The 26,604-nt window shown below is 47.7% G+C and overlaps 9 protein-coding genes across 10 annotated transcripts; 5 read left to right on the top strand and 4 right to left on the bottom strand.

Moving 5' to 3' along the window:
- Positions 1–14: 14 nt before the first annotated feature.
- E1B28_005754 (uncharacterized protein) lies at positions 15–1,896 on the bottom strand (the record flags this gene model as incomplete). The annotated part of the gene is made up of 7 exons (XM_043150336.1): positions 15–130; positions 181–528; positions 589–1,043; positions 1,102–1,343; positions 1,399–1,540; positions 1,589–1,684; positions 1,784–1,896. The coding sequence occupies 7 exons, from the start codon at positions 1,894–1,896 to the stop codon at positions 15–17; spliced, it is 1,512 nt and encodes a 503-aa protein (XP_043011423.1).
- A 132-nt stretch (positions 1,897–2,028) lies between these two features.
- E1B28_005753 (uncharacterized protein) lies at positions 2,029–3,127 on the bottom strand. The gene has a single exon (XM_043150335.1). It carries the CDS (start codon positions 2,682–2,684, stop codon positions 2,106–2,108), a length of 579 nt encoding a protein of 192 aa, XP_043011422.1. The 5' UTR covers positions 2,685–3,127; the 3' UTR covers positions 2,029–2,105.
- A 280-nt stretch (positions 3,128–3,407) lies between these two features.
- E1B28_005752 (uncharacterized protein) lies at positions 3,408–5,940 on the top strand. Its single transcript, XM_043150334.1, has 12 exons — positions 3,408–3,724; positions 3,779–3,868; positions 3,930–4,047; positions 4,096–4,465; positions 4,517–4,620; positions 4,677–4,695; positions 4,749–4,944; positions 5,000–5,081; positions 5,138–5,281; positions 5,334–5,483; positions 5,562–5,736; positions 5,795–5,940. The coding sequence occupies exons 1-11, from the start codon at positions 3,511–3,513 to the stop codon at positions 5,659–5,661; spliced, it is 1,587 nt and encodes a 528-aa protein (XP_043011421.1). The 5' UTR covers positions 3,408–3,510; the 3' UTR covers positions 5,662–5,736; positions 5,795–5,940.
- Positions 5,941–6,300: 360 nt separating this feature from the next.
- E1B28_005751 (uncharacterized protein) lies at positions 6,301–8,615 on the top strand. The gene is made up of 13 exons (XM_043150333.1): positions 6,301–6,555; positions 6,606–6,709; positions 6,763–6,779; positions 6,838–6,920; positions 6,980–7,129; positions 7,180–7,325; positions 7,381–7,453; positions 7,511–7,555; positions 7,608–7,732; positions 7,798–7,924; positions 7,981–8,000; positions 8,063–8,072; positions 8,122–8,615. The coding sequence occupies exons 1-13, from the start codon at positions 6,421–6,423 to the stop codon at positions 8,470–8,472; spliced, it is 1,386 nt and encodes a 461-aa protein (XP_043011420.1). The 5' UTR covers positions 6,301–6,420; the 3' UTR covers positions 8,473–8,615.
- Positions 8,616–10,715: 2,100 nt separating this feature from the next.
- On the top strand, positions 10,716–12,256 carry E1B28_005750 (uncharacterized protein). Its single transcript, XM_043150332.1, has 6 exons — positions 10,716–10,947; positions 10,999–11,312; positions 11,374–11,447; positions 11,501–11,580; positions 11,634–11,876; positions 11,935–12,256. Exons 1-6 carry the CDS (start codon positions 10,762–10,764, stop codon positions 11,995–11,997), a joined length of 960 nt encoding a protein of 319 aa, XP_043011419.1. The 5' UTR covers positions 10,716–10,761; the 3' UTR covers positions 11,998–12,256.
- A 511-nt stretch (positions 12,257–12,767) lies between these two features.
- On the bottom strand, positions 12,768–15,445 carry E1B28_005749 (uncharacterized protein). Its single transcript, XM_043150331.1, has 12 exons — positions 15,174–15,445; positions 15,061–15,119; positions 14,713–15,007; positions 14,372–14,432; positions 14,223–14,316; positions 14,011–14,172; positions 13,803–13,956; positions 13,701–13,750; positions 13,341–13,652; positions 13,130–13,280; positions 13,037–13,075; positions 12,768–12,984 (listed from the first exon to the last, which is right to left on the bottom strand). The coding sequence occupies exons 1-12, from the start codon at positions 15,418–15,420 to the stop codon at positions 12,899–12,901; spliced, it is 1,710 nt and encodes a 569-aa protein (XP_043011418.1). The 5' UTR covers positions 15,421–15,445; the 3' UTR covers positions 12,768–12,898.
- Positions 15,446–15,558: 113 nt separating this feature from the next.
- On the top strand, positions 15,559–17,439 carry E1B28_005748 (uncharacterized protein). The gene is made up of 9 exons (XM_043150330.1): positions 15,559–15,626; positions 15,681–16,018; positions 16,084–16,454; positions 16,510–16,529; positions 16,583–16,620; positions 16,675–16,761; positions 16,818–17,011; positions 17,071–17,244; positions 17,305–17,439. The coding sequence occupies exons 3-9, from the start codon at positions 16,153–16,155 to the stop codon at positions 17,435–17,437; spliced, it is 948 nt and encodes a 315-aa protein (XP_043011417.1). The 5' UTR covers positions 15,559–15,626; positions 15,681–16,018; positions 16,084–16,152; the 3' UTR covers positions 17,438–17,439.
- A 561-nt stretch (positions 17,440–18,000) lies between these two features.
- E1B28_005747 (uncharacterized protein) lies at positions 18,001–20,887 on the bottom strand. 2 transcript variants are annotated; one of them, XM_043150328.1, is made up of 12 exons: positions 20,679–20,887; positions 20,399–20,624; positions 20,018–20,205; positions 19,772–19,968; positions 19,576–19,720; positions 19,385–19,525; positions 19,237–19,333; positions 18,960–19,171; positions 18,668–18,912; positions 18,547–18,613; positions 18,362–18,496; positions 18,001–18,309 (listed from the first exon to the last, which is right to left on the bottom strand). In XM_043150328.1, exons 1-12 carry the CDS (start codon positions 20,871–20,873, stop codon positions 18,115–18,117), a joined length of 2,043 nt encoding a protein of 680 aa, XP_043011415.1. In that variant the 5' UTR covers positions 20,874–20,887; the 3' UTR covers positions 18,001–18,114. The 2 variants fall into 2 exon arrangements, with proteins under 2 accessions (XP_043011415.1, XP_043011416.1); XM_043150329.1 differs by having other exon boundaries at positions 20,018–20,624.
- A 56-nt stretch (positions 20,888–20,943) lies between these two features.
- On the top strand, positions 20,944–25,258 carry E1B28_005746 (uncharacterized protein). Its single transcript, XM_043150327.1, has 7 exons — positions 20,944–21,197; positions 21,256–21,593; positions 21,655–22,559; positions 22,615–24,089; positions 24,152–24,338; positions 24,397–24,467; positions 24,526–25,258. The coding sequence occupies exons 1-7, from the start codon at positions 21,108–21,110 to the stop codon at positions 25,102–25,104; spliced, it is 3,645 nt and encodes a 1,214-aa protein (XP_043011414.1). The 5' UTR covers positions 20,944–21,107; the 3' UTR covers positions 25,105–25,258.
- Positions 25,259–26,604: the final 1,346 nt, after the last annotated feature.

Here is a 26,604-nt window from a genome sequence, read left to right as displayed (position 1 = left end):
ATAAAATAATACGGTTAATAAACCTCCTCCTGGGCCTGCAAAATCTCGAAATATGCGGTGTACTCTTCGGGAGACATCAGTTCGTGATCCTCCTCCGTCACTTCTGATAACGGTTTGGAAATACCGTTCACTGTTGAAAGTATTTAACGCATTGAATAAATAGAATAATCTTGTACACACCAGGGACGAGGGGATCGTGTACGACCTTCGCAGCCCCGTTAAGGTCCTTTGTCCGCGAACTCATACTCATAGAGGCACTCCCATTCGCGGCGACCCCATTGACCCGAGATGTGGATTCCTCTAATTTCGCCTGCTTTGTCTTACCAGAAGATCCAACATCCTCCCCTGATCGTGAACGCTTCCTATAGTCGTTCAACGAGTTCAGATATTCAGTCGTTGGTTTCCTGTCCTCTTCCTCCTCCTCAAGATTGTCAAAGTCAGAACTGCCTGGTAAACTTAACCCAGAGGGAGTAGCTACTGCAGAAGCAGCGGCAGAAGCGGCCAGCGAGGCGTAATACTGTTCGTAATCTTTGAGAGAGCGAGACAAAAACGTGAGGAGAAGTTCATTAAGGACATGATGACGCTCACAATCGGCCTCATGGTGTATCTGCGGCTTAACATCTTGGTCCACCGTCAACAAGGCTGTGGTTTGTGTTGCGTTCACCCCATTCACAGGCCTCGAGCCAACCACACCCAACCCTCTCAAAATATCATCGTTCGAACTCGATATTGACTCTTGCATCGCAGCAGCAGCCTCTGCCCTCGCGTTCTCCTTCACACCCAGCGCTGTCAAGTCCCCGGATATCGTACTCTTCAAGTGCCACGCAGGCAAAGCATTCTGCTGTCGCTTGATCTCCGCTTGAGCATCTCGTTCCATGCGCATCGTCGCTTCATCCTTATCACTCGAGATAACGATGCCAATCCCATCGTCTCGAGCAGCACTGGGACCTGACCCTGCAATTTTGAGATCTCCGGTGGTTTGAGCAGAGTCACCGTTTTCTCGAACTAATAGGTTGGTTTTAATCCATGCAGCGGCATCAAACCTGAGGGGGACGGGAGATTAGAAGTGCTTTAAAACATGGATTTCTGAGAGAGACGGACGAAGGTAACACCATCGATTCAGTCTGTTTCAAACCAGCCAAAATAAATCGCATCTGGTGGTTGAATCTCGACATACGATCTTCACTCCCTTGCACGTTCTCTGCATTCTCATTGTCCACCACCTCCGCGTGACATATCTCACACACCAATACACCTCGCGCAAAGTCCATCAGCTTATCCACGTCGAGGGGCGTATATGATTGTTTGCACTGGAGGCAGATGTAGCCTTTGTTGTCAAGTTCCTGTTGAGACACATGAAATTCTGCAACAACCAGCTTTGAACGGAACTGTACTTACGTTCCGGAGAGTAGAGTCAATCTTGTGGTGCATTTTGGCTATTCTCCATTTGACAACATTGCAGAAATGAGCGTAGTCGATATAATAGTATTGCTTCCCAACTGCTCGCTGCGCTCCTTCTTTTAATTCATTTTGCCGGTATCTAATCTCGAAAGTCAGCCAAGAATATGTTCCAAAATGGAGGACTCACACTCTAACTAAAGAGTCGTTCGAGAGGACGGCAATGACTTTATTCAGCTCTTTCGGTTGCAAACCCATCCTACTCGCCAAGTCGTCGTCCTTCAGCCTTTACAGATCGAATGACCCAAGAAGGAAAAGAACTTTAGCAACAAATTCATTGCCATGGGAGATTAGGATTTCTGTTGCGTCGTTGTTTTTTACTTACACAGGATGTCGTGCGAGCTGGTCCATAATGATGGTATACTTGGCCTCGTAAAAAGCCCGGGATACTTGTTGGACAAGGCATTTGAGAACATCTCGTTCTTCCGGCGTTGACATCCTAGTACCTGCAGTTTTTCGCGGCGATACGTGTCGGACAAGTCAGGGCCCAATGGCCACTAAAGCCGGTCAACCGAATGACCGCTGTAAAAGATTGAACTTGAGGTTGCGTGGTGGTGGTTTTCGTCTAGTCGAATGGTGCGCGCCTAATTGGAACTCCGACATAATTACAGGCTCCTTAGGTAATCACTATTTACATGATTCATTGCCTATTTCCTTCTTTCCATGATCAGGTCGACCTTTTCCCGTCCTCCATTGTCCCATATATCCCAGTATATCCCTAGCATGGCGGTATCCCTCGCTAGGTATCCTTCATGAGGATCACCCTTCCTTCCTGGGGAACCATTATGTGCAATAGATTTGCTAGGGGGAATCACTCTATGCCATCGTATGATCCCCTCCAAAACGAAGCCCATCTTTTCAGCCAGTCGTACGCTTGATGTGTTGAGTTTATTCGCCATCCATTGAACTCTACGGCATCCGAGTCCCCCATTTTCCGGTAGATCGAGGGCGTAATGCATCAGAAGGCCTACGGCGTTGGACGCGACGTGGGTGCGGTGGAATTGGGGCAAGATGATGACGCATCCAATCTCGGTGCAGAGGTCTGCGGCATTCGAGTTGACGTAGCCGATTGTCCCTGCGAGAGATGGTTGCCCATTCGCATCTGGCCGAGTTTTATCGTACACCACGAACAACGTTTCAGCGGGGTTCTTTTCCACACGTCCTTCCCATAATCCACTTACCAAACCCTCTACAGAATGGTAGGGTCCGAACGGCAGGAAGTCCATAAGATTTGGCGCATCGTTCCACTCTTTATAAACCGCTGCAGCGTGCTCTGAGGGCTACATTGACTGTCTTGAGAGAGTTGATCGACGAGAAAAATGGCGACTCAACGATGAAAGGGATAACTTTCACTCTTGCGTTCTCTAGGACATCTGGAACTGGAAAGCAAAAGCTTTGGTCTTTCAGCGAGGAGAAGGCCATCGTTGGTAGGATGAGTCTACCGAGTCATTAGTTGGCTAACGCGGAACGGCTTTCCGGGCGCTTATAGTACTTTATCCGTTCTTGTCGCAATAAACCGGAGCTGGCTTCGCCACCCTTGCTGCACGTATACATATTGTTCATCTGTGTAGATTTTCTATACACTTCTATACGACTTGGACGATAATGGGGCCGGGCAAATCGAGCTACCATTGTCGGGTTAGTGTCAACGGACGGGCCCCATATCGGTACAGCTGACACTCAGAGGGTCCACAACGGATATCAAAAAAGACGACGTATGCAAAAACGTGCCTTGCGGGGGTTTTGGAAATCATTAGCGAACGCCCAAGGTACATAGGCCCAACCTCACCCAACACACATCCAAGACACTGAGCAAGCAAGATATTTCTTCACGGTCATTTTCGGAATACGAAATGAATTCGCATTAGTATGTCTATTCATTGCGCGGCTGGGGTGAAGGCATCCGATGACTCTGATCGTGAACTTGATATTCCACGATGTGACCAAATGTTTAGTTCAACAGCCGATTGACTCCGAGTATACACATCCTGGGACTTCCATCTCTGTTATAATCCGATCCGTTCCCATCATGTTAGTTCGGGCACCTGGATTATGCCTCTCAAGACCTTTCCCCCGAATGCCTTTAATAATGTATACTCTTTATCGCTTACTGTCTCTCTCGCAGCGATATTAGCATTCTGGCTCTTCCCTCGCAATCGTAACTTTCCTCCTAGCCCAGGGCGCGCACTTCCCTTCCTAGGCCATCTACATATCATGCCAACCAAGAAAACCTGGCTCACCCTCTCCCAGTGGTCAAAGGAGCTAGGTACGTCCTTCGTCGCTGGTCCTCCCTTGTTACCCGACCTTCAATCCTTCGCAGGGCCAATTTTCCATCTCAATATCGCTGGCCAAAATATAGTTGTCCTTGGAAGCCACAAGTTAGCCTCGGATCTTCTGGATCGTCGTTCAGGTGCTATACTTGTTCGCGTTCTATTTTCACTATCAGTTAACTTCCTTTCGACGTGACTCAGCGATCTACTCGGAACGCCCCCGTAACATCGTTGCGGGAAAACTTATCAACGGGGGTATGGTGTTCGCATTTGAGTCCCATAATGCATTCTGGAAAAGAAACAGGCGTGCAGCCCAAGAGTGAGTTTTAAAATGTTTCTGTTCATGTAATGTCTCAACTCTCGGTAGGGCTTTGACCAACGCAAAGAGGTACCATCATATACAAGAGAGGGAGGCCTATATTCTTTGCCACCAAATGTTGCAAAAGCCAGATTATTGGGATGACCATCTCCGGCGAGCTAGCAGCTCCCTAATGCTCGGCATAATCTATGGTCTGCCGCCAATGTTAGACTCGTTGGATCCAAATATCCGACGCGCTAATGTCTACGTGCAGAACACAGTCGCGGCTGCCGTTCCCGGTGCCTTCTTGGTGGAATATCTACCTTGGATGATGTACCTGCCCAGGTGGATGTGCGCTTGGAGACGTTATGCAGAAGGCCTCTTCGCCAGGGATTCTGTCTTTTTCGAACAATTATTCTCTGATGTTGTTGTTCGTGTAGTGAGTGTTTTGTGCCCTTGATAAATCTGACCTGATATGATTATGTCCTAGCACAAGGGAACTCAGATTCCGAGTGCCGCCTCCTCATTCTATGAAAACAAGGAGAAACTAGGCATGACAGACAGAGAGGCTGCATGGTGTGCCACGACGCTATAGTATGTAAACTTCTTTGCCTTCGATTATCTTCTCATTTTGACCCGGATTCCTATAGTGGAGCAGGCGGGGATTCGGTAAACCTTAATCCTGCAGCATATTTCCTCTGATCCAAGCGCATTTATATTAGACGTCCGGTCAGATGTCTTGGGTTTTATTGAGTCTTGTTCTTTACCCTGATGTGCAGAAGAAGGCTCAAGAAGAAGTCGACCGTGTAGTCGGTAGGGATCGTATGCCAACATTCAAGGACCTAGATCCGGAACAAATGCCTTACCTCAACGCGTTCCTCAGGGAAATTATGCGATGGAGACCTATTGCTCCATTATGTCAGTCGTTTTCTTAAATCCTAAGACGCCACGACGCTGAGCTTTTTCACCGTAGCCATACCACATAGGCTGAAGCAGGATGATTACTACGAAGGATATTTTTTACCGAAAGACACAGTTGTCATTCCCAATGCCTGGTAAGCCTCCGTGTACGTTGCTCACCTGAACCTCTCTTCATTCCTAGTTATTTCAGGGCGATGAACCATGACGAAAATGTCTGGGGTCATGATGCCGAAGACTTCAGGCCAGAACGACACCTCAATGACGATGGGAAGTTGAAACAAGCACTACCTGATACGCATGAAGAATCTCATGTTACTTATGGTTATGGTCGTAGGTCAGTCTGCACTTGATTGTAGTCACTTTGTCACCTCTGAATATTCACCCAGAATATGTGTGGGTCGAAACGTCGCGAACAATTCATTGCGCATCAATACAGCATGTGTTCTGTGGTCTTTTAATTTGAGGCCTAGCACTGACGATAAAGGAAACTTCATGCTTCCGGACCCGCATGCGTACCTTGACGCAGGTCTTGCGATGTAGGTGCAACCCGCTTGTTCTTCCCATCCTCGATTTTTACAAATTACCCACGGATCTTTTTTTTTTTTGCGCTCTAGACGTCCCGAACCATTCTTATTTTCCCTTGAACCACGCCAGTACGACGTTATTACAAGTATCGCCCATACCGTGGAAGCTAGCCTCGGTCTGACCGTGTAGAATTGTGGCGACGGCAACACCATGTACAAATTGGAGACATTCACCTCTATGTTTTTTTATCTTACGATCCTTAATGTATGTAGCACGTTCCTGTTGTATCTACAGACCTCAGTGACCTCGGACCGATCAAAAGGAAGACATGAGTCTTTCGATGCCGTCAAGGAAGTGTTCGCCTTATCACAGATGTGTCGAGAGAAGTCAATACTTCAATGATGGCGGCGGAGATAGCACTCTCGGGACCCACGCCTAATGAAAGTACCTAATATTGAATCTAACCGTGCCCCTCCTGCGATTTATTCAGCTCTGCCTGGTGCAGAGAGACTGCGTTGTACGCTATCTATCCACCGAATATCGAATCTTGAATGTTCGTACGGCTCTCTTCGCCTTGAAGCAGACCAGGGTGAATTCACCCGTAACTGCCAAGTCAGCTGTCAGAATTCCACCTCGAATCGGCGGCATATGAGCAATTTACCCTGGTTTGTTACTGATGCGTGATTAGCGATGTCGGACTTTGAACTTTGGCACTTGGGAAATGTCTGAGTTTTAAAAGAATGTCGTCGGGCTCAATTAGTAAGCAGGAACGCACCCGCCGGCGGCCTTCTGAACGAGAATTAAACGGACCGTTCCCATAAAACTGAATTCTGCCAACATTTCTCGAAAAGTTCAACTAGCCGAGAATAATTAAATGAACCCTTACATGGACCTGTGTATGCACTTCATTTATACAAAAGCGAACACTCCCCCCCCAGAATCTTCACCATGACTCGGAAATCATCCATTTCTCTGCGGTTCGTTGTCATTGGCGCCGGTATAGCAGGCCTTTCTTGTGCATATCTGTTACAACAAAGTGGCCATGAAGTAGTTGTGCTAGAGAAGCAATCCCGCAGACCAGAGGCAAGCACTTTCCATCTCGAATCTTCTCCCAGAAGCCAACCGACCGACAGAATCCAGACGGTGGTCTCAAAGTCCCTCCCAACATGGCTCGCCTATTACATCTCTTTCCTGGAACAATGGAGATGTTGAAGGAGAAGGCAAGAATGTGTTCTGGGTACGCTACACCGGATATGACAATAGAATGTAACGTCGTTTAACGAATTTTAGGGTCTATTTCCACGCAGGTAAACTAGGAAAGGATCAAATTCCAGGTCTCTGTTAACTTTACCTCGATACTTACAGGGGAGTCCTCCAAATTATTGGGCCGAATGATCTTCAAAGAAGAAATCATGTCTGATTTGGGAAGTGACTTTTACATGGTTGCGGTATGCCCTCTAGCTCGTTCATCCACTCCATAGGACCGAACGCCGTTCATTTTTTCTAGTATTCCGACTTCATTGCACACCTCTATGATCTGTGTATCAGCTCGGGAGTTCGTATCAAACATGGCTTTATCGCCAAGAACGTCGTCGCCCCTTCAGGTTCACCCCCAGTAGTGGTATCCGAATCTGGTGTCCAAATCACTGCGGACGTTGTGCGTTATAGTGACTTCTCTGCTTTTGACACTTTCGAACGTTGCCACAGGTCGTAGGTGCAGAGGGAAGAAACAGTATAACCCGACAAGCTGTTCACTCAGAGGATCAGGAATCTGACGATGATTTGTTGGAATTCCACATTCCGAACGGTAGTAACGGTGCAACACCGAAGACAGAATTAACTCGAGTACTTGCGTTGGTATCCAAAACCTTTTTGAACCGCCCAATTCTGATCCTTCTCCCGCTTCAGTGCCAGTGTTACAATTCCCATATCTCTCATGAAGGATGACCCACAGCTAGCGCCTCTGACACGAGATGACCGAGTACGTATGGAAACTCCTCTTCTGCCGTGAAGAATACTAGAAATTTTTCTTTTAAAGTTCGTCGTATGGACAGGGAACGGAAGTTCCGTAGGGACTACCTGCGTAAGTGCACGAATCCAGACTGTTTGTTACATCCGCTCACATCTAACCATAGTGCGGCGGTAAATTCGTCGTGACATACAACGCGCATTCTTCAGGCCCAAATGATAGGGACCTTGAATGGGATGACCCTGCTCCGGTGTCGACCTTCCTCGAAAGGGTTCAAGACTATCATCCTCTGTTCGTTTTGTATTGTTTTCAACCACCGATGTATCACTAAACCTGGATTACGTTTACAAATACAGGGTGCGAAAAGTGGCAAGACTCGCTAAATCGAGTCATTGGACCATACAAGTTCCAATGGATCGTTCAAGTTTTACCAACCCTCAAAATAACGTGGTCGTTATCGGAGATGCAGCCCATACTCTACCAGTAAGCCATCACCTTAGCCAGGATTTAATATCAATTCCGACCGAGCCTTGTGTTAGATTAATACTACCCATAGTTGGTGAGTCCCACGTTCAGTTGTCAGCAGACGAAGACCTTACACCATGACACCATTGATGGTAGTTCTGCAGCGGTAAGTGTATGTTCTAAGACTGGTTACCGCCACTCATCGGTTTCCATAGATGGAGGACGCAGTGACATTTGGATATCTTTTCTCCCACCTCAAATCTCGCAATCAAGTCCCACTTTTCTTCAACGGTTATAACCATATCCGAGGAGATCGTACAAAACAGAGTGAGGAGCTCGAGTTTGATGGCATTTCCGTCGTTTCCGTACCTCCAGGCCCTCATCGAGATACGAGAGACTCAGCGTTGGGGATGACTCTTCATCTCGAAGGAGCAGATGATGAAACTCTTGCTCGAGTGTGGGGAGACTACGTGAGGGCATTCAACTATGATGCAGTGGATGCGGTAGATGAATGGTATATGAACTGGGCCAAACCCTTACATTCTACGACGAATTCCGCGTACTGATGGAACTCAAGGGAAGGATCCCTTGGCAGTAGTCCCACTCCTTTGTCTACAGTGCTATGTATACAATCTATATCCCTATCTATGTATTGTACTGTATTGTACCGAAATGAGCGGAGACAACTGGTAATGCGTCAATGCACCAGTCAAAAGTTGTAATAAAGTAGGTATGTAATATGGTAAGGGGTGAAAAAACACCTTCCGACGATGTGATCACGCGGATATTGGTGTTGCAATGTGCGTATCTCTGTCATCGACGACTTCCATCCATATCGACTAGACTCAAAAGGTAGAAGACTCAAACCGCATAAATTGGCCAGGCATGTAAATCCCTCCATCAATTATTTCTAAACCTAGTTTAGTTAGTATGACCTTCACCCCAGACATCATCCTGGCTCGACGTAAACGCTCTTTCACTCGAATGAATTCAGTTATCCTCATTTGATGTTTCAAGCCGACTCTAGCACCCCCATTGCCCTTTGGGTCAAGAAAATTCCGTACCTCTAATTCCCGTCGACCTCTGGAATACCGAAGAAATCTTCCCTCTTGACCTTGCAGTCATTGGTCGACCTCCGCGAGTGGTTAGACTGTTAGAGCGTTTTGTCCCACGTCGCACCACTTCTCTGTCCTTCTGACTCCACTTCTTCGGCTGCTGCTTGTTTCATATGCGAATCGGAAACGTCTGGAAAGACCTCCTTATCGTCATGAAGTCCCCGAAAGCTAATGTCTGGAGGTTGAGCTGTTGTTCTGTCTCATCACGGCCGGTTCCGCTTGTTAGACAAAGGCACACTAGTTGGATTACCCCTTGCGCCATGTCACTAACTCTGACACTGAGAAATATTTGGATCACAATATCGCAGGCGAAAGGCATCTCGACAACTAAAATATCGTTCGGAGCGGGAGCCCGCGCATTTCGCGAGTACACATCCCATCCTTTTTCGTGTCCTGACGTAGCGCACAGAAACATTCCCAAGATCATCTGGAGATACAAGCTCATAATGCACCCGTGTAAAGAACCATCTTTATTCGCTCAGCCCAAGATTATCTGAGGTTACAAGAGCTCATAGAGCACGTGTACGTGACAGCCGAAGAGCTGGACCCACACTCTGACAAATTCTCAGAAATGAGCAAGTACCGTGTGTGGCCATGTGTAGCTAGCAGATCCAGGTTTGGTATGGTGTTGTGCTGCCCAATACTTTACATGTTTCTTTCAGGTTACCACAGGCGAAGCAACGGTATGTATAGCGTACTAAGACCGATCTATTCAGCACGATAATCACTTGTCGAATGCCGTTAATTCAGGATGTCCCAAAAGACATACACCCTAATTAGGACGATCCTGGACAGCGGAATGAAGTCGGCTTTACTCGCCTTGGTGAAGTAGCACTGGGATTCTTTACCGCCTTTAAAAAATTACCCATAGTTGGGAACGTGAGGTAGTACCCGACGCTCACGTGAAGGTTGGAACGTTGAACGTTGACCGACCGCCGTCGTTTTCCAATTGCCATCGACGTCAGTAAGAGGTGCTGTTGGTGCTTTGTGGTGGTTGAATAATGTGGCAATTACCTCACGGTTACCAAATTTGATCATTTTCTATACTACAATGACAAACAAAGGCGGTGAAGAACCATTTACCCCGTGTTCTCACACAATGACAGTTATCACCGTTAAGGTTAGCCTTTTGGGAGTACCTAACGGGATGGTGAGAGCCCACCTCCCAGTTACTCGCCGAATTTCCGATATCTCAGACTTTGCATCGACCGGCAGTATTAGTATTCTCACTAATAACCGTGTCTGTAAGCTGCCGTTGATTGTTTAGATGGTAACCCCAAGTAACCCTTGCAGGGCGAAGGACATTTTGGGTCGGGCGGCTGATGTGTACTGGAGACATGCGATCGAATGCATCCGATGTTCTCCTGCGCAATAGCTAAGTATGTGATCTTCAGACAACTTGTCTAGCCCAAGAGTCGAGTACCGACCTGTACTGACGCGGCTCCCATTTGAAATCTCGACACATGTTCGCTTGGGTTCGCTTGTTGAACAAATCTCCATCTGTGCCAGTGTCAAATTGCCACAAGCTATTTTCCTCGTCGATATCACAGACGTTGACATGTGCTATGACCATATTGGGAATGTGGGTGCTAATGAATCACATGTATTGTTATTATTATTACAAAATTTTCCGCGCTAATGACCACTTGGCACTTATATATTCCGGATTTCCGTTTCCATATTCCCTTACTAACTAGTACAAGCTGTCCTCAACGCTTCCTGGTCAAGCTCGTGTCTTCTATGTCGCTGTCAGTCTTCCACCGACACGGGAAAGATCTCGAAGCCCAGTTGCTGTCATTTGCCACCTTCGCCGTCCGGGACGCCTTCATCGACATAAGTCAACATTTCTCTACCTTTTCCAGCAATGCGATTCGGGCAGGCTACGCATTCACCCTGTCGGACATGAAGACCATCGTTATCCCAGTGGTACGTCGCGTTCACACGTAGTGTGCTGACAAAGCCTGAAAGTCTCTCTAGACTTGTTACGGAGTATTGAGTTCGCCGCGGATGCCCGAATTACATACTATGTTACGCCTTGTAACTTGGGTCTGGCTCTTCCTTCTACAATTCTGCGCTGCCAATCAGATGTATAACACAAAAGAAGATTCCATCAACAAGCCCTACCGTCCGATACCTGCCGGATTGATGACCGTGACGTCCGCCTATGCACTTAGGTGGACTCTCGTACTGTTATGCCTCTATCTTTCCTGGAACAATGGCGTTCTACTTCCAGGAATATCGCTCACCCTGGCTTTCATCGCTTACAACGAGGGAGGCCTGGACTCGCGTTGGTGAGTCTCCTCTACCCGGACCTCAAGAAATCTCTGTAACCGCTGTCTTTACTGTCAATAGGTATTCGAAAAGTCTTTTGAATGCGATCGGAATAGTGTCCTGGGACGTGGGGTCAGCTGGTATTGCTAGTGCAGGTTCGGTGCCCGCCACCCATTATCATATACGTTGAAATTCACGCGACGTACAGGTCACCTCAACTTGACTGAAAAGTTCTCGATAACGCCCTTCCTCAGCGTCGCGATAATCTGGACTACCATACATGTTCAAGTACGACGAGGATTTAATTTACTTGCTGGAATGTTCTGTCTGACCCTACTAAGGACTTTAGGGACGAAGTCGGCGACCGCGTGCAAGGACGAATAACTCTGCCCACACTTCTGCCCGAAGCAAGTAGACACATCACGTTTTTCTTAATAAACGCATGGTCTATTGGACTAGGGCAGTATTGGGGCTTGTCGAGTATCGCCTACGCTTTGTTCGTGTCGTTTGGTTTTTACCTATCCCTTCGTATCCTTCTTCAGAGGACAGAAGGCGAAGACAAGGTGTCCCTGCGACTGTACATGGTGCGGCGATAACTCCTACACTACTAACTATATAAACTTATTATTATCGTCTTTTCAGCTGTGGTTAACTATCGCTCGGACACTGCCCTTCCTTCGGGCTCATCAGGCTATCTTCAGATAATACTCTTACGAACTAGGTGCCATTGGTGCACAATAACGTGTTGTACTTATAGGCAAGTACAACTGAGATCACGCATTCTATATTTATGTATTCAAGAATGTAATGTAACGTTTTTATGAAAGTACGAGATATCTCATGTACTTGAAAATAATGTGACCATCATGTCTTCCTCCAAAGTTTGCCAATCGATAGTTATTTCATGTAATTCCAAGCTGGAAAGGATATTTAATCTACACCATCGAATTCTTATATTTCTCTGAGTCTTCGCCATTGTGAGCACGCTAATATGGTATCAAAACGCCCTGAGGTTGTTGAGGAGGGTATTTGATATGGCGCACGCCGTACATGCTCAATCGAGTGATCGCAATGATGATGGTTCACCCTCAGCCGTTTGTATGAGGGTGAGTAGATATATTTCCTATCTTACGTTTCTCATACATACTGACTTTCCTTTCCTTGTAGTCACTAACTGGTACATTCTAGAGGTACACAAAATATCAGCCATTTGTATACTTCTGAGTTTACTCACCAGTACATTCTACAGAGGTGAGGTTAGAGTGGGCGCTTGTCGTGTGGCATACATCGGCAAATGCCGTCTCGCCTATCAGTTGGCTACCCGGATCGTGGTCGGCCTACTGAGTAGACTACTCGACAGCGGGTGAAACGGGACTTGGCCTTATCAACTGAACTCAACAAACCACGACGACTAATTCTACCGCAGAGTACAGACAGTGACCGGGCAATCAAGCTCACCAAAAGGATCGCGTATTGGAGTGTCGTTTTCTCGCGAAGTGAATTAGCATAATGAATTTTTTAAGCTGAGGTCGCGAATTACAAGATGAAGTGGGCAGGAAAACAATGACGTCAATTTAAAGCCAGTGCACTGATATGTACTTTTGCATTAAGCCTCCGCTTGAATAGCAGCTACTTGCCCTCCCTTGGCGGCACTTGGGGTGAAAGTATGCCAGCGGTCGTTGAAGCGGACATCTGTGCAGGATAGATTTAATGGAGAGACATATCGAAAAACCAGTCTACTTACCCAACGGCCGTCCGCCGTACATGTACTGTTGGAATTTGGCTATGGAAGAAATAAATGAGACTCTGACCAAGAGATTTGAATATCCATTCCTACCTATGGCGGTTTCGGCCTCGGCCACTTGTGCGAACTGAACAACACCACACCCCTTTGAACGAGCTCCGTCAAATAGGATTTCGGCCAGTTCAACCTGACCAGTGGTCTCGAACAGTTCTACAAGGTCTTCGTTGGCAGTTGACCATGGCAGCTGTTGAGTAAATCCAACCGATTACCAGTCAGAAGAGAGCGAGAATGGGAGGAAACCTACATTTCGGACCATGATTTGTTGGCTAGGCTCGGGTTCGGCTCCGTAACCACTATACATCCCGCCGCCGGCAAAATTTCCGCCATAGCCCCCACCCACACCACCTTGATCAGGGCCAGAATAGTCTGCGTAGATATCACGGTTTGAAAAATCACGACCAGCACCAGCACCAGCACCAGCACCGCCTCCAAATCCGCCACGGAACCCACCACCGCGAAATCCACCTCTGAACCCGCCACGGAAACCGCCGCGAGCAGCGCCACGGAAACCACCTCTGAAACCCATGCCGGGTCCGGACAATCCGGCATAACGATCCTAAGGAGATCAGATCGACGAGGAGTTATGATACGACATCAAACGTACTTCTCGGACTTCCAAAATACGGCCATACCAATCATAACTATTGAACATGTCTAGGGAGGACGAGTGAGAGCACGACTCGTTGAAGTGAAGGACCAGACTCACTGATCGCCTGCTGAGCATCTTTCGCTGTTTCGAAGACCACGGTGCCAGAACCCTTGGGACGTCCGTCCATACCAATGTTAATATCAGCCCGTACAATGTTACCAGCGGTACGGAAAAGGTCCTTGAGGTCTTGCCATCCGGCTTGATACGGGAGCTATAAGACCAGAAATCATCAGGACGACACCTTGACCGCAAAGACCTTACTCACGTTACCGACATAAAGTTGGTTCCCAGGATTGGCGTGGTTTCCGTACAGGTTATGAGATGGAGGACGTGGTGGCGGGGGAGCATTGAAGCCCTGCCCAGCCATAGCCATGCCCATCTTACCAGGAACAGGTGTGGCACCAAATCGAGATTCATTCTCGCGATCCTGTACGAAATAACGTTGAGCAAAACATTCAAGTAGTAAACAACACCTACCTCGCGGATGTAGACAGGCCGACCGAGCAAGGTCATCTCTGACAACTCACGGATCGCACGTTGAGCATCTTCCACAGAACCGAATTCGACAATCCTGGGATCCGGAGCACAATCAGCCAAGAAGTCCGGCGAAGTGATGGTTTACTCACCCGCAACCCTTGGAAACCCCAGTCGGAGTAATAAGTACTTCGGCGAACAATACTTCTCCAGCTGCCAACCCCAAAAAAGAACCCGATTAATATCCTCAACATCTCAAAACCATTCCAAGAAACTAGGAAAAAAACTTCATCCACTCATCCCCCGTGAAACACAGAAGCAGCTATCCGTCCGAACCACCAGGTCGAGCCGCCAGACCGACTTGTTAATGAGGTGCACTCTTCCAGATGATGGAATGTTCGTTCGTCGCAACTCAAACTGCTTCTGCCACCTCAACCCTCTCCTCCACCAAAAATACTCAAATATCGAAAAAACTTGGAGATCCCCAACCCACCTCCCCTCATAAATTCCATAAGGTCACGATACCTGACATCGTAACTCAGGTTGCCGACGTAAACGCGGTTTTCTCTCTTGCTGATTTTGGCGAACTCGACTGCTTCCTCGTGGTCTGCATTCATGGGACCACCTAATGAACGAGCAAAAGGTTCAGCAGCCTTACGATCTCCACGACTTCTGGATCGGCTACGAGGTGATCGTGTCCTAGAACGAGACCGGGAGCGGGAGCGACGGGAACGTCTACGCGGAGAAGCAGAGCGTCTGCGAGAACGAGAACGAGAACGTTTTCTTCGCTAAAAGAAAATATCGAATACCATTCATAGGCGAGAGAAAGTGGCCCACTTACGTCCCCATTTCTCCGTTCTTCTGGTTCCCAATGATCACCACCGCCACGTCGAGAGCGACCTAGGAATTTGTGTTGAAAAAGTTGAGCACAGGCTTCTTTCTGAATTTACACACCACTCTCCCTTTTGTCTCTATCCCTGTCTTTGTCACGGTCTCTTCTCTCCCTATCTCTATCTCTGTCCCTCTCTTTATCCCGGTCTTTATCCCGGTCGTGATCACGGTCTCTATCTTTTTCTCTGTCGCGGTCTCGGTCCCTTTCTCTGTCCCTATCCCGTTCTCTATCGCGGTCACGGTCTCTGCTACTACTGAGGCTCTGTTTGACCTCTTCTATGTCTTCTTTGGTCTTCATGTCGACGTCCATGGCTGGTTTTGAGAGAGTTCGAGTCACAGTTTCTACGGAAAAAATATGGGGAATCTGGGACCGAGCCGGACTGTAAAATATTCAAACTCAGCATGTGGCGTGCGTACCAAGCGCCCGCGGGATCCTTTACTTGCCTCTCCGATTCGCTGTATATTTCACCACCCGGATGTGATGCTCATGTAGTTAAAAGACTCTTGCCATAGCTGGTGCGCAGCTTCATTTTCCCGAGAATTACATTACCCTCGTTCATGGTCTAACAGTCAGGTATAATCACTAAGTGAGAAACCATCTCAACGAACATATTCAAATTGCAAACCACCTCTGATGTTGCGTGATGTATGAACCACGCGGACAGAGAAAATTTGCGCCAACACCACGGAAAACCCGATTCAACGTCCAGGTGACTTGCGGAATTGGGCAGATATCGCCGAGCTCGGTTGGCAAGCATTTATTCCAGAACTTGAAACCTTCGTCTCACTTTCCTATATCGGCTTTTTCTTTTTCGTTTTCTGAGGTCGATAGCTATCAGCTCTTCTGAAATTTGACCAAAGGTTATTATCGTCACGCGAATTCAGCGAGCAGAATCGAATACTTTGACGTACGCGCCATTTCATTTCAACTCTTCTCCAACACGCTGAAATTGAACATCATGGGGTGGGTTAGACCGAGAGCATTCCGTTTACGCGTAGTGCTCTTTAAAAGCATGCATTCAGGAAACCCATTTCTCCGAATATGTTTCCCTTCCAGCTGGCCGTCTTCCTCTCTCTAGTCTGCTGTTCTGCGACTGCCGCGCTGAAGGCTTCGTTCGTTGGATATAATGCCACGGATGCAGCAACCATGCCAGAATTGTCCCCTGAACATTTCAAGCGCGCCGTCTCCGCACCATACGTTTTCACTGCATTCACATCAGTTTCCGAGTCCAACCTCTATGTGTACACATCTCAAGATGGAACAAACTTCTCCCTTCTTAAAGGACCCGCTTATACACCGCCATCTGGCTTGATCAGGGATCCCAGTGTCATTTTACACACCGAGTGAGTCTCTCGCATCCAACCGATTCTGACTCGGATACTCATCAGCCTATTCCAGCGGAAAGTATTATATTGCATGTTAGTATCCATCCCTTCCAAACTGTTTTCTACCATTTCACGAGTGCCGGAAGACACGACGGACTGGACTGGAGCAAATTTCGCAATCGCGGCAAGTGTTCCTGTTCCTCAGAGTCGGAGACGGGGTCTGATTGATGTAACTCAGAGCAGCACAAATCTCATCAACTGGACTTTACTCACGACCATCTCCACCTCCTCTTCTGTGGCCAATCCAATCAACACCTGGGCACCTGTAGGTACTTTTTACGGTGTCGAGTCTAACTTAGGCGTATTAACTTGCTGTTCCAGGAATTTTTTAAAGACCCAAAGACAGGAAGATTGAATATTGTGGTCTCTCTCTCCACTGGCAGCTATGGTCCCTTCCTTCCCTACGTGTATACAGCCAATGACAGTACATTGAAAAGTTGGAGCGGACCAGTCGTGATGTCTGGCATTTCCAACGCTGGATTAGGTTACATTGATACCTTCCCGGTGTTCTTCAAGTGTGTCCTTTTATTTTGATTTGTGTGCTCTCCTCTTACCTGCTAGAACACCATACTAGTAATCAATACCACATTTTCACCAAGGCAGAATCCGACGGGAAGAAGACGATCGAACATGCTGTAGCATCTTCGTTGACCGGTCCTTACAATTTCGTGCAAACAGGGAACTTTGCAGGATGGGGACAAGCAGAGGGACCATGTATCACTGTGCTACCTAACGGGAAATTCCGTCTGTATGTATCGAAACACACTCCATGAGTTTTCCGCGATTCTGATTGTAGTATTGATTTCAGATACGCGGACGGGTTCAACAGTGGCAAGTACATATACTCTGACTCGAGTGACCTCTACACTTGGTCAACATACCAGACTCTTCCAAGCGGGTTGAGCGGCTTCGTCAGACATGGAACGGTTCTCAAGCAATAGGATTAATTACGCGCAAAGCGACTTCTGATATTCTGGCATAATTCCAAAATGTGACACGCAGCTACAGATTGTGAAATGGATGCCGGAAGGGATGGAAACTCAGGAGAATCTTCGAACAACTTCCCAGTAGCATATTGAACGCCAAAGAAAGGACGTGCAGCAGAATCGACAACGTCCATCTTGCCTTTCGGACCAGAAATTAGCCTTGAAGATAGCATAAGTTAAATGCAACAATATCGGTCAAAGTGTACCCAGGGGTGAACGCTTCCGGCGGCTAGAAATCGTCGTCAGCTTCACGTTCCTTGGTGTCATCTCTGGGCGACGAACCGAGCGTTCTGCGCTTCGAGGCTCTTTCCTCATGGACTACTTTTTTCATAATGGGTCTTCTGGTTGAGGCCTTGAATGTCCAGTGGTCCACGTCCTCTGACATTCGAGCTCTCGCTACACTTTTTCTGAGAGGAGGAGAAGGAACAGACTAATAACTGGTGTAGCTCGAAGCTTCCTGAACAAGGGCGATTCAGGCGCAGTGATGCTGCCAGCCACCCTGATATCTCTATTCAATATTTTCGTCGGGTCGCTGATAATGGGCACAATGATCCTCAACAAAATAGGCGAGAAGATTCCACGCTTGACGCCAAGGAATGACATAGTCACAAATCGCTAAAGTAACAGAGGAACTACCGAATATCTGTAGTCCGAACAAGATCCCTATCATGTGTTGTATCCGGATGTATATCTACAGGCTCTGCCGGTAGCCCTGTCTTCTCGTCTAGTACTTTCTCTTCCTCATCTTCCTCACCTTGTTCATTCTCATCCAGAATCTCTTCTTCGTATCCTTCTTCTCGCAGGATCATCCAAGTACGTTCTTTCACCTACACGACGGCTCATTCAGGCGTAAAGTGTTAGTTATAGAAATATACTTACTTCAAGGTTCTGGCCCGACGCTATCGCTTTGAGTATGTGACCTTCATGACGATGATGCAATCTTCTCCGGAAGGAACGGGCGAGGAATGAGGACATGAGTTGTAACGGCCACTCCGACGGAACTATCGAAAGGACCTGATGGACAATAGTGAGGGGTCTGAAAGCATGGCCAATCAAAATCTCACATCCGCTATATCTAAATTGATTGCCTGGGCATTGAGCAGATGAGCAGCTCTGTCTGTATTTGAATCTCTGCGCGGGTATTTTCAGACATGACAACCGGCCTGAAAGTGAAAATTACCGTACCTATCCTTCATATACACTTGTAATAAGATCTTTAACAGCTCTTTCTTTGTGTGGTCGTCAACGTCCTTTGAAGTAGAAAACATCGGCGACGACTTCCATGATTGCGTTCCGGGCACGCTGTCGATTAGCGACAATGCAACTTTGTTCGGTATTGGATCACCACCAAGTGTACAATAAGCTTCAGCGGTAATGGTGTCACGTAGGTCGAGTGCAAGGTTTGATAGTGCGGAGTCATGATTTTGTAGCTAAATCGTAGGTCAGAGGGCGAGTCATAAAGAGAAGAGGCTCATACCTTGCCGTCCAAGATCGCCATTTCAAACTGGAGTACTTTGGCGTGTGGAAGGAGGCGTCCTCGTATCGCAACGAGGTCATACAGGTCAGAGGCTTGCAGAAATAAGGCGGTCTTCAGGCGCACGCGTTTGTGTTCGGAATCTGGTGTTGTCGAGGCGAAGTAAGAGATGAAAGGCAAGGTGAATTCGGTTCGGCTAGACGAATACGACGATGCTACGGCCATGAGAAGAGGTGTTGATGCAGTGTTGAACGTTAAAGTGATTTCGAAAGAAACAAACCTTTAGCTCGCCATAATTTCAGGACGTCCTCCTGGGATAGGAAATCTAGCAATTGGCCAACGCAAGTCGAGGCATAGTCCATGTGAATCTCAGGTTCCTAAAGACGGTCGAATGTCGTCTTTGGGAACTGTGTCAGAGCGGGACTCACGATATTGCGCCTCTGGATGATGAGATATTCTAGATATTGCATAACAGCAGTGGGATTGGCTTCTTTGATCTGCTTAAGAAGCAACTTCTCGTCGTCAGGTTTGTTGTTGCGACGTTTTCCTGATTCCCTAGGCATCAAGAGCTGACGGCGACTAATGTAAGTCCACTGAATCACAGCGCAAAGAATCCCACCTTCAGGCCGCGTTCGGGATCTCGTTTGGTCAGCCACAATCCCCATTGCTGGGCAAGTGTGCGATCCCTTTTCTCTGTAACCAGATTGACAATGTTGGACACGGGGTCCGGTATGTCATCGTCAATCCATTCGCCATCTGCCACCCTACACACGAAAATCAAATGTGTTTCCTTTCTCGAAGAGTAGTGAATGTACTTCGACCAAGCATTAAGCAGTTTGTCATCATCCCCGTGTTGTTTATATAACATGCATAAGGCATTATACTGTCCATTTTTCTGTAGAACCGGTTCAACCTCCGAGATGATTACGTTGTGCGCTTCGTTCAAGAGGGCGTATAGATCTTGGGTCTTTTCCGACAGGGCAAACAGCTTAACGAGAACAGTATCCACGATCTTGCAACGAAATGAGAATCCATGATGGTTAAACAACCGGGAGACATACAGGATACGACGATTCCCATCTACTTGAGTTTGAACTGCGAGCTCGACTGTCCACCTTTCGGCGTGTTCGACACTTTTTCAAGTGGTTTACTAGCATCTCCTGGGCGGCCATTCCTAAGATCTTGCGTAATTCGGCTGTGGGTGGTGCAGACCGGGTGTTGGGCGACATATGTGGTGAATAATTCCTGACTAGGTTTGCCACGACTGATCAGTTCCAACGTGGGGAACGCGCGATGCGGGTGAGATGATGCGAATGGGGGTGCATGTCAATGGAAGCGAGTCACCAAAGAAGGAGGGAGGGTAGCCAGATGGATGTATGTATGTACAGGGGAAATATACTCCGCCGGAGCATATGAAAGGAGCCAACTCGCTGAACACTCACCTATATCGTCAATACAATGTTCCTTAGGCATATGTTCCGCTACACCAGCAAATATGTCTATCTGATCATCCTCTGAAAACAAGTTTCCACTCAAGTCCGGATAATATCTGACGAGTAAACGGGGGTCCAATTCCCCGTCAAAGAAGTGATTTCCCGCGTCCTCGAATAAAGTCTCTGTGAAGCATTGGAACCCTATTCGCTGGCACACGTAGTGTAATTCTTCTATCTTTAGGTATTCTTTTCAGTTTCCGTTCATACAGTAAAAAGGAACGGGCCTAACCTCGTCCTCATTGACAATGATATTGCTCTGTAGCTTCTTTCGTTGTTGATCTGCCAGGTCCGCCGCATCCTTAATTCTGTGACTTTCGAGCAGAGACTCTACTTGAGAAATCAATGTCGCTGGAACGAGAGACTGGACGAAGCTGGGACCAAGAGCGAGAACTTGAGAACGAGGAAACGTTGAGGTAGAATGCATGCAGTGACTGCCCGGCAGCCGGACGCGAAAACCCAATCAGGGCTCAATTTGGGACTCAGCCCGCGCTCCGCGCTACCTTTACTCTCCAACCATCATCTCCCACATACTCTACGCTCATTCTAGTTCCATTCTCACCCGGTTTCACTCGGATTTCACCCTGTATCATCTATTTCTTTGGATTTGTACCTTCAAACAAGTTCAATTACTTGTGGAAAGTATTATTTACTTGGGATAATGTCGTCTACGTACGGAGCTCCAGCCCAAAATCTACCAACTGGGCCTCGATCTCGAACAAATTCACTTCATTATGCTCTGCCATACGATGTTTGTCGAATTTTCTACTCCTCACGGTCTATTTTCTTGATTGAACTACACTTGCCAGAGACCTCCGCCCACTCGCGGCAGATCCGTGTCTCCACCTCCTGCGCGTCGTTATTCTGGATATACTCAGTCGAATAACTACAGACCTGACCAATATTGGTATCAAGACTCTCATCATGATTACGGTCGGACCAGTCCTGAACGATATGGAGGGTCATATTGGGATTCAACTAGGGAACATTATGACCAAAGGCGGCCAATATCACCAGTCTCGCCTTATCCACGAAGCAGGGAACCTTCAGGAAGTTGGCGGGATTCTGAAACCATGGCTACAAGAGTTTTCGAGCCGTCTGATTCCTGGAAACAGAGAGACAGGAGTAATACAGGGGGAAGTTCAAAGTCCGTATTAGATTCCTTCGTGTTGATTATGACTCTTTTCAACACATCCTTTGCGATACAGCGATTCGCCCCAGCGGTTCTATTCTCAAGATACTGGTACCTGGTCGTCCTATAGCAGATACGACGACGATAGGCATTACCGTCCAGGTTCATACGATCCAGACGCCCCTGCTGTGCGTAGCAGATACGATTCCTACCGTTCCGACCATGATCAAGAAGGCGAAAATCATCGTCAAAGTTCTTACTCTCGTTCGCCTCACCGGCGCCAGAGACGCTCACGACGAAGTTATTCTTCTGAAGGATCAAAATCTCGGTCTCCTCGTTATCGTTCGCGCTCACGTTCGCGGTCCAGGATCATCTCACGAACACCATCCCAGTCTCGTTCACGTTCGCGTCGTTTGGGGAGAAGTTCGCGGTCTCGCTCGCGTCTACGGTCTTCGAGCTCACGTTCGTTTTCTCGATCACGTTCTAGGTCCTCTCGTTCAACTTCCCGTTCTCGATTTCCCAATAATTCTAGTTTAACCACGAGATACATAGATTCTGAGGCTTCTACTCCAGTTCGTCTACCCTCTCCGTCTGTGACTCAGAATGAACGTGATGGGACAAGGAAGAATGCTAATTCTACTGTGGCCCCCTCCGCAAACACACGACTTCGGTCGCGCATGGATCATTTATACTCAAACCGTAGCCGTCCAGCTTCACCGTCCAGATCTCCTTCTCATTCATCTATCGCTTCGTCCAGGGAGACATCAGTGAAACCTTCGGATCTTGTTGTCCATGGACTTGACACTCCTGTTGCTTCTCAATCTAGTTTAGACATAGAGAATACCACCTTACTGTCACAGTCAGACAACAAGTGTCCACCTTCACATGCTGAATCTACCGTTCTTCCACAAAACTTGGACGCGGCTGGTCTCTGCTTTACTTCTGAGGTTCCAACTCAACCAGAGACAAATGGGAAGAAAAGTAGGTTCTACGTCATGAAATGCTAATGCTCCGGGTCTAAAACGGATTTCTATAGGCGAACATGATCGCGTCGCGGAAGTCAAAATTCAGGAATTGCCGGCGGATAAAGCAGCTAAACTTCCAAGCACTGAACCTTTGACATTCGGAGACGAACAGACTCACGTTGAACAAATTGTAGAGTCTGCAGCGACGCCCGTAATTGGAGACGGAACGTCTTCTAAAGACAGTCGGAATGACCGCGGTCAACCCGGAGTAGAAAGTGGTGACTCGGTGGATACCCTTCCTCAACCCTCCCAGCCTCCGCTCGATCAAAAATTAATTCCCGACTTTGGACCTGACGATGTCCCCAGTATGTCAGATGCAACCTCAGTCAGGGAAGCCCTTCGCATCGTTGTCATGACTCGTCTGCTCGCGGATAGACAGACACGCGAAGAACGGGTTGAACCCATCTTGGCTACCAACCTCTCATTGCCAAGGTTTCCTCACGAGAAGATTCCTAGCGTAAAGCAGTCTCATGAAGTCCTCATGCAGGAAATGTTCGAACCCACTGGCACCCGAGCGCGTTCCCGAAACGAGACTTTCAGGCAGGTACATGCAGGTTTGGTGGAGATGTTCGATGCTAGACAGGCAGCTTTGAAGGTCAAGGTACAGAAACTCAAGGAGGAATATCTATCTCTTCACGAGAAATGGGTGGAGCATTGTACCAGGCTTGATGATCAAGCAAAAGCCAAACAGGCCGCCAGTGCCGCAGAGGCACCTGTGCAACCTTCGGTCCTTCCACCTGCAAATGGTCGCACCACACGACGATCAGCGGCCACCATGGGGGACGCAGTACGTTCGGACCTTGAGATGGAGCAGATTATCGCTAGCATCGGATACGACGAAGCTACGGATCCAAACCAATTGTGCGTGCGAAATCTTGCGGTGATTCCGGACATGATTTCCGTGACCAATGGTTACGTCGATTACGTGTTTGACGATAACAATCTTCGTATCGACAACCCCGCCAAATATTACGCACCAGACACTGGCATCCATGATTGGACGGAGGAGGAAAAACAAGTCTTTTTGGACAAGTTCGCTGCTTATCCGAAGCAGTTCGGAATGATTGCCAAATTTTTGCCTAACAAGACTACTGCTCAATGTGTCAACTTTTATTACTTGCATAAGAAGGTCTCGATTGATTTTAGGAATGTCGTGGCGATGAATGCACCTGGCAAGAAAGGAAAAAGAAGGACTGGGAAGAGAAAGGGTAATGCTTTATTAGCTGATATCAGAAAACACGATGCGGAGGTTGGGCCCACCACCCGAGGAAAAGGCAAACGGACATCTGCGGCCACAGCGGCTTCTCTGGAAGCAAGGAAAACTCGGAGGGTCACTGGCATAAATGCAGAAGATACGCCTACTACAGCGACACCTACCCCAGAGCCAGAATCACGCCCAAGACGTCGGCGCGTGGCCGGACCGTTGGCCATCTCGGCGAGGTCTTCACTTGCTGTCGCACTAAATGAAGCAGAAGAAGAAGCAACGGTGAGTCTCATTGCATACGTTGTATATTACCTTTCTTTATCCCCAATCATTTGCCTTTTTAGGACAATGATTCAGTCAGTAGGCCTGCTAAAAGGGCAAAACGAGCTCGTAAAGTCAAATCCGCAGCAATCATCAATGACGACATCTCAACTCCACCTCCCCTTGTCGCCGATGGAGAAAACAAGAATGCTGATACGGAGAGTTCGAATCGTCGTAGAGCAGTGGCCGTTTGGTCTGACGATGACAAAGGTAATCCCACCACATTGACGACCGAAACGAGTGCTGATACCATTCTTCTGTGTCACAGAACTCTTCCTGAAACTTCTGGGGCAACACGGCGATGATTTTAAACGAATATCAGCCTCGATGCCGAATAAAGTAAGCAACGGAATTTCTTCAAGCACAAGTTTGGCCTAAGGTCGATAAAAACATGCAGACAACAGCGCAAGTTTCCAACTTCTACAGAAATCACATCGATGAACTTAGTTTACGTGAAATTGTAAAGAACGCCCTTCGAAATTCCCTGCCGCCAATTTCACGCCACGCATCGCCTCCTATGGCCTCCCTCCCTTTAGATGACGAACCTACAGGCGGTGAAGTCCAAAGTACGGCAACGTCAGTCTCTGTGACGCCGGCTCTTGCTGAATCCGTTGCTGGACAACCTGTCCCTATGCATTCACGCGATTTAGGAGCTGTATATCAAGGGTATAGCGGCTACACGACCCCGTATGGTGCTCACGCAACGATGCCGGTGTCTGTGTATTCTACCGCCGCCAAAGATTATCATACCTCAGGATATGGTGCTGTAGCATATGGCTCTTATGGGTCTTCAGCACCAGGTGTGTTTCCCAACAGTGCTTATGCTAGCACTAGATCGGCATATTATCCCTATCCTTATTCTTATAGTGTCCCAGCTGCACCTTATAATGGGAGTGCAACAACTCCGTCCGCGTCTACCACCGCAGGTGGTGCTGCGAATCCATACACAGATCCCCGTTATTATTCTTATTCGTGATAGCTATGGATAGCACGTCATTAGATATTATACTAGTAGCTCAGAGCGGGACCAGTCTTGAATGATAACGAGGCCCAGGCATAGATTACTTCCTCTGTAAAAGGAAGGAGAATGCTAGGAAAGTCAGCCTTTCAGACTTTCCTCAACTTTGCACACCCTTTTGCCAAAGGCATCAACAAGTCTTTTCCAACCGTCTGAAGTCCACTGTAGCTGATTGAGATGCCCGTGCGAACCCCCTGAGGCATTAACCTCCTCCCTCAGTTCGAATAGCTTTCGTCGATATTCCTAGTACCTGATCCCTCAAATGAGAGGTTGCGACCATGCCTCCTCCACTTGGAATTGTTGCCCTTCGGAAGTATTGAAGTTTGTTGATGGGCTGATTGACCTTTGAAGCAATTCGGTCATTCTCCGTCTCTAGCCCTGCGATTATTTGCACCGTACTTCTAAGACGGCTAAACCAGGTAAATGGTTTTTGTAATGAGACGATGTGCATCGGTAGACGACAATCGGTTGGTTAGGACCTACAAGCAATGAAAAGAATCAAGCAACTCTTTTTGTCCTTCCAACTCCGTCTTTGCGTAGCACCATGTTCAGTGTATGTACGTGATCGTGCTACGGTGGTAGTCGGAAACAAACATGTAAGTGAACTCGTACTATAAACAGGGTGGTAGACTGGTAGTTGAGCATCGAACGTTTGAACATTGGCAGAACGCCACGCAAGCGCCATACTATTACGCCAATTGGTCAGATATGAGTATGAGACCGTCTCTTGTGTGTGTACTGAATAAGAACACGAGCGAATGAGGACAGGAGCGTACTGATATTGCGATCCGAATGTTGGGAATCCTATAATTAGTCTGCCTTTTGTCCACCTAGCGGAACTGGGCGGGCCGCCTAAGAGACAGCTCAACTTCCTGACGATAAGCCTAGTACGATCGAACTATGAAACAAGCAGCCGAAGAAAGAGAGTCGGAAGGACATACTTAGAGAAATAGTACAATGTCGATGTCAAGCTGGACACAACGCTCCAACTAGCACTCGCGTAGGTTGACAACATTGAATGTCTTCAAGGTCGACATCGGACGATTGATTCTCGACCAGGATCAGAAGTACGGAAATGTTCTTTTACAACATCTTCAGATGGGGGTGACCTCGACTCGGACCGAAGAATTCAAAAAAAACCAGCGTTATTACCCGAAACAGGTCGAGAAGTGGGCGACTCCTGGAGTACAACAAAGGAAATGCACCGACTCTCCTCTCTCCTGCTCTATAACCAATGAAGACGATCTATTTTGAAGCCGTTGCGTCGAGGTCACATTGGTATAGACACGAAATACGGACACGCGCCTTTCCGTGGGTGTGGGGGAGTGTGGGGGAGTGTGGGCGATAGAACACGGTAGATGTCGTAGGCGGCTTTTAGTTCGTTCAGAAAGTACCCAGAAAAATCTGATTTATCGATAAATGAACCCGGTTTAGGATTCGCTGGGAATTCTACGAAAC

This window comes from Marasmius oreades, chromosome 3 (genome assembly GCF_018924745.1).
Source record: "Marasmius oreades isolate 03SP1 chromosome 3, whole genome shotgun sequence".
Taxonomy (NCBI): Eukaryota; Fungi; Basidiomycota; class Agaricomycetes; order Agaricales; family Marasmiaceae; genus Marasmius; species Marasmius oreades.
This window is presented reverse-complemented; position numbering and strand designations above follow the sequence as displayed.

Bases quoted from the DNA above. Each gene is read 5' to 3' on its own strand.
- E1B28_005752 (XM_043150334.1), top strand. From the start codon at position 3,511: ATGCCTCTCAAGACCTTTCCCCCGAATGCCTTTAATAATGTATACTCT. The intron at 4,466-4,516 runs GTGAGTGTTTTG...ATTATGTCCTAG, and splicing joins CTGATGTTGTTGTTCGTGTA to CACAAGGGAACTCAGATTCC. The intron at 5,282-5,333 runs GTCAGTCTGCAC...ATATTCACCCAG, and splicing joins ACTTATGGTTATGGTCGTAG to AATATGTGTGGGTCGAAACG.
- E1B28_005749 (XM_043150331.1), bottom strand. From the start codon at position 15,420: ATGGACGTCGACATGAAGACCAAAGAAGACATAGAAGAGGTCAAACAG. The intron at 15,120-15,173 runs GTGTGTAAATTC...ACAAATTCCTAG, and splicing joins TAGAGACAAAAGGGAGAGTG to GTCGCTCTCGACGTGGCGGT. The intron at 12,985-13,036 runs GTAAGTAGACTG...TATCCTGCACAG, and splicing joins GTACGGCGGACGGCCGTTGG to ATGTCCGCTTCAACGACCGC.
- E1B28_005751 (XM_043150333.1), top strand. From the start codon at position 6,421: ATGACTCGGAAATCATCCATTTCTCTGCGGTTCGTTGTCATTGGCGCC. The intron at 6,556-6,605 runs GCAAGCACTTTC...ACCGACCGACAG, and splicing joins AGCAATCCCGCAGACCAGAG to AATCCAGACGGTGGTCTCAA. The intron at 7,733-7,797 runs GTTCGTTTTGTA...TTACAAATACAG, and splicing joins GTTCAAGACTATCATCCTCT to GGTGCGAAAAGTGGCAAGAC.
- E1B28_005748 (XM_043150330.1), top strand. From the start codon at position 16,153: ATGTTTCCCTTCCAGCTGGCCGTCTTCCTCTCTCTAGTCTGCTGTTCT. The intron at 16,621-16,674 runs GCAAGTGTTCCT...GATGTAACTCAG, and splicing joins GAGCAAATTTCGCAATCGCG to AGCAGCACAAATCTCATCAA. The intron at 17,245-17,304 runs GTATGTATCGAA...TATTGATTTCAG, and splicing joins CCTAACGGGAAATTCCGTCT to ATACGCGGACGGGTTCAACA.
- E1B28_005746 (XM_043150327.1), top strand. From the start codon at position 21,108: ATGTCGTCTACGTACGGAGCTCCAGCCCAAAATCTACCAACTGGGCCT. The intron at 24,090-24,151 runs GTGAGTCTCATT...TTGCCTTTTTAG, and splicing joins AAGCAGAAGAAGAAGCAACG to GACAATGATTCAGTCAGTAG. The intron at 24,468-24,525 runs GTAAGCAACGGA...AAAAACATGCAG, and splicing joins CAGCCTCGATGCCGAATAAA to ACAACAGCGCAAGTTTCCAA.
- E1B28_005750 (XM_043150332.1), top strand. From the start codon at position 10,762: ATGTCGCTGTCAGTCTTCCACCGACACGGGAAAGATCTCGAAGCCCAG. The intron at 11,313-11,373 runs GTGAGTCTCCTC...TACTGTCAATAG, and splicing joins GGAGGCCTGGACTCGCGTTG to GTATTCGAAAAGTCTTTTGA. The intron at 11,448-11,500 runs GTTCGGTGCCCG...CGCGACGTACAG, and splicing joins AGCTGGTATTGCTAGTGCAG to GTCACCTCAACTTGACTGAA.
- E1B28_005753 (XM_043150335.1), bottom strand. From the start codon at position 2,684: ATGGACTTCCTGCCGTTCGGACCCTACCATTCTGTAGAGGGTTTGGTA.
- E1B28_005747 (XM_043150328.1), bottom strand. From the start codon at position 20,873: ATGCATTCTACCTCAACGTTTCCTCGTTCTCAAGTTCTCGCTCTTGGT. The intron at 19,526-19,575 runs GTGGGATTCTTT...AGTCGCCGTCAG, and splicing joins ATCCCGAACGCGGCCTGAAG to CTCTTGATGCCTAGGGAATC. The intron at 19,334-19,384 runs GTGAGTCCCGCT...GACCGTCTTTAG, and splicing joins TCATCCAGAGGCGCAATATC to GAACCTGAGATTCACATGGA.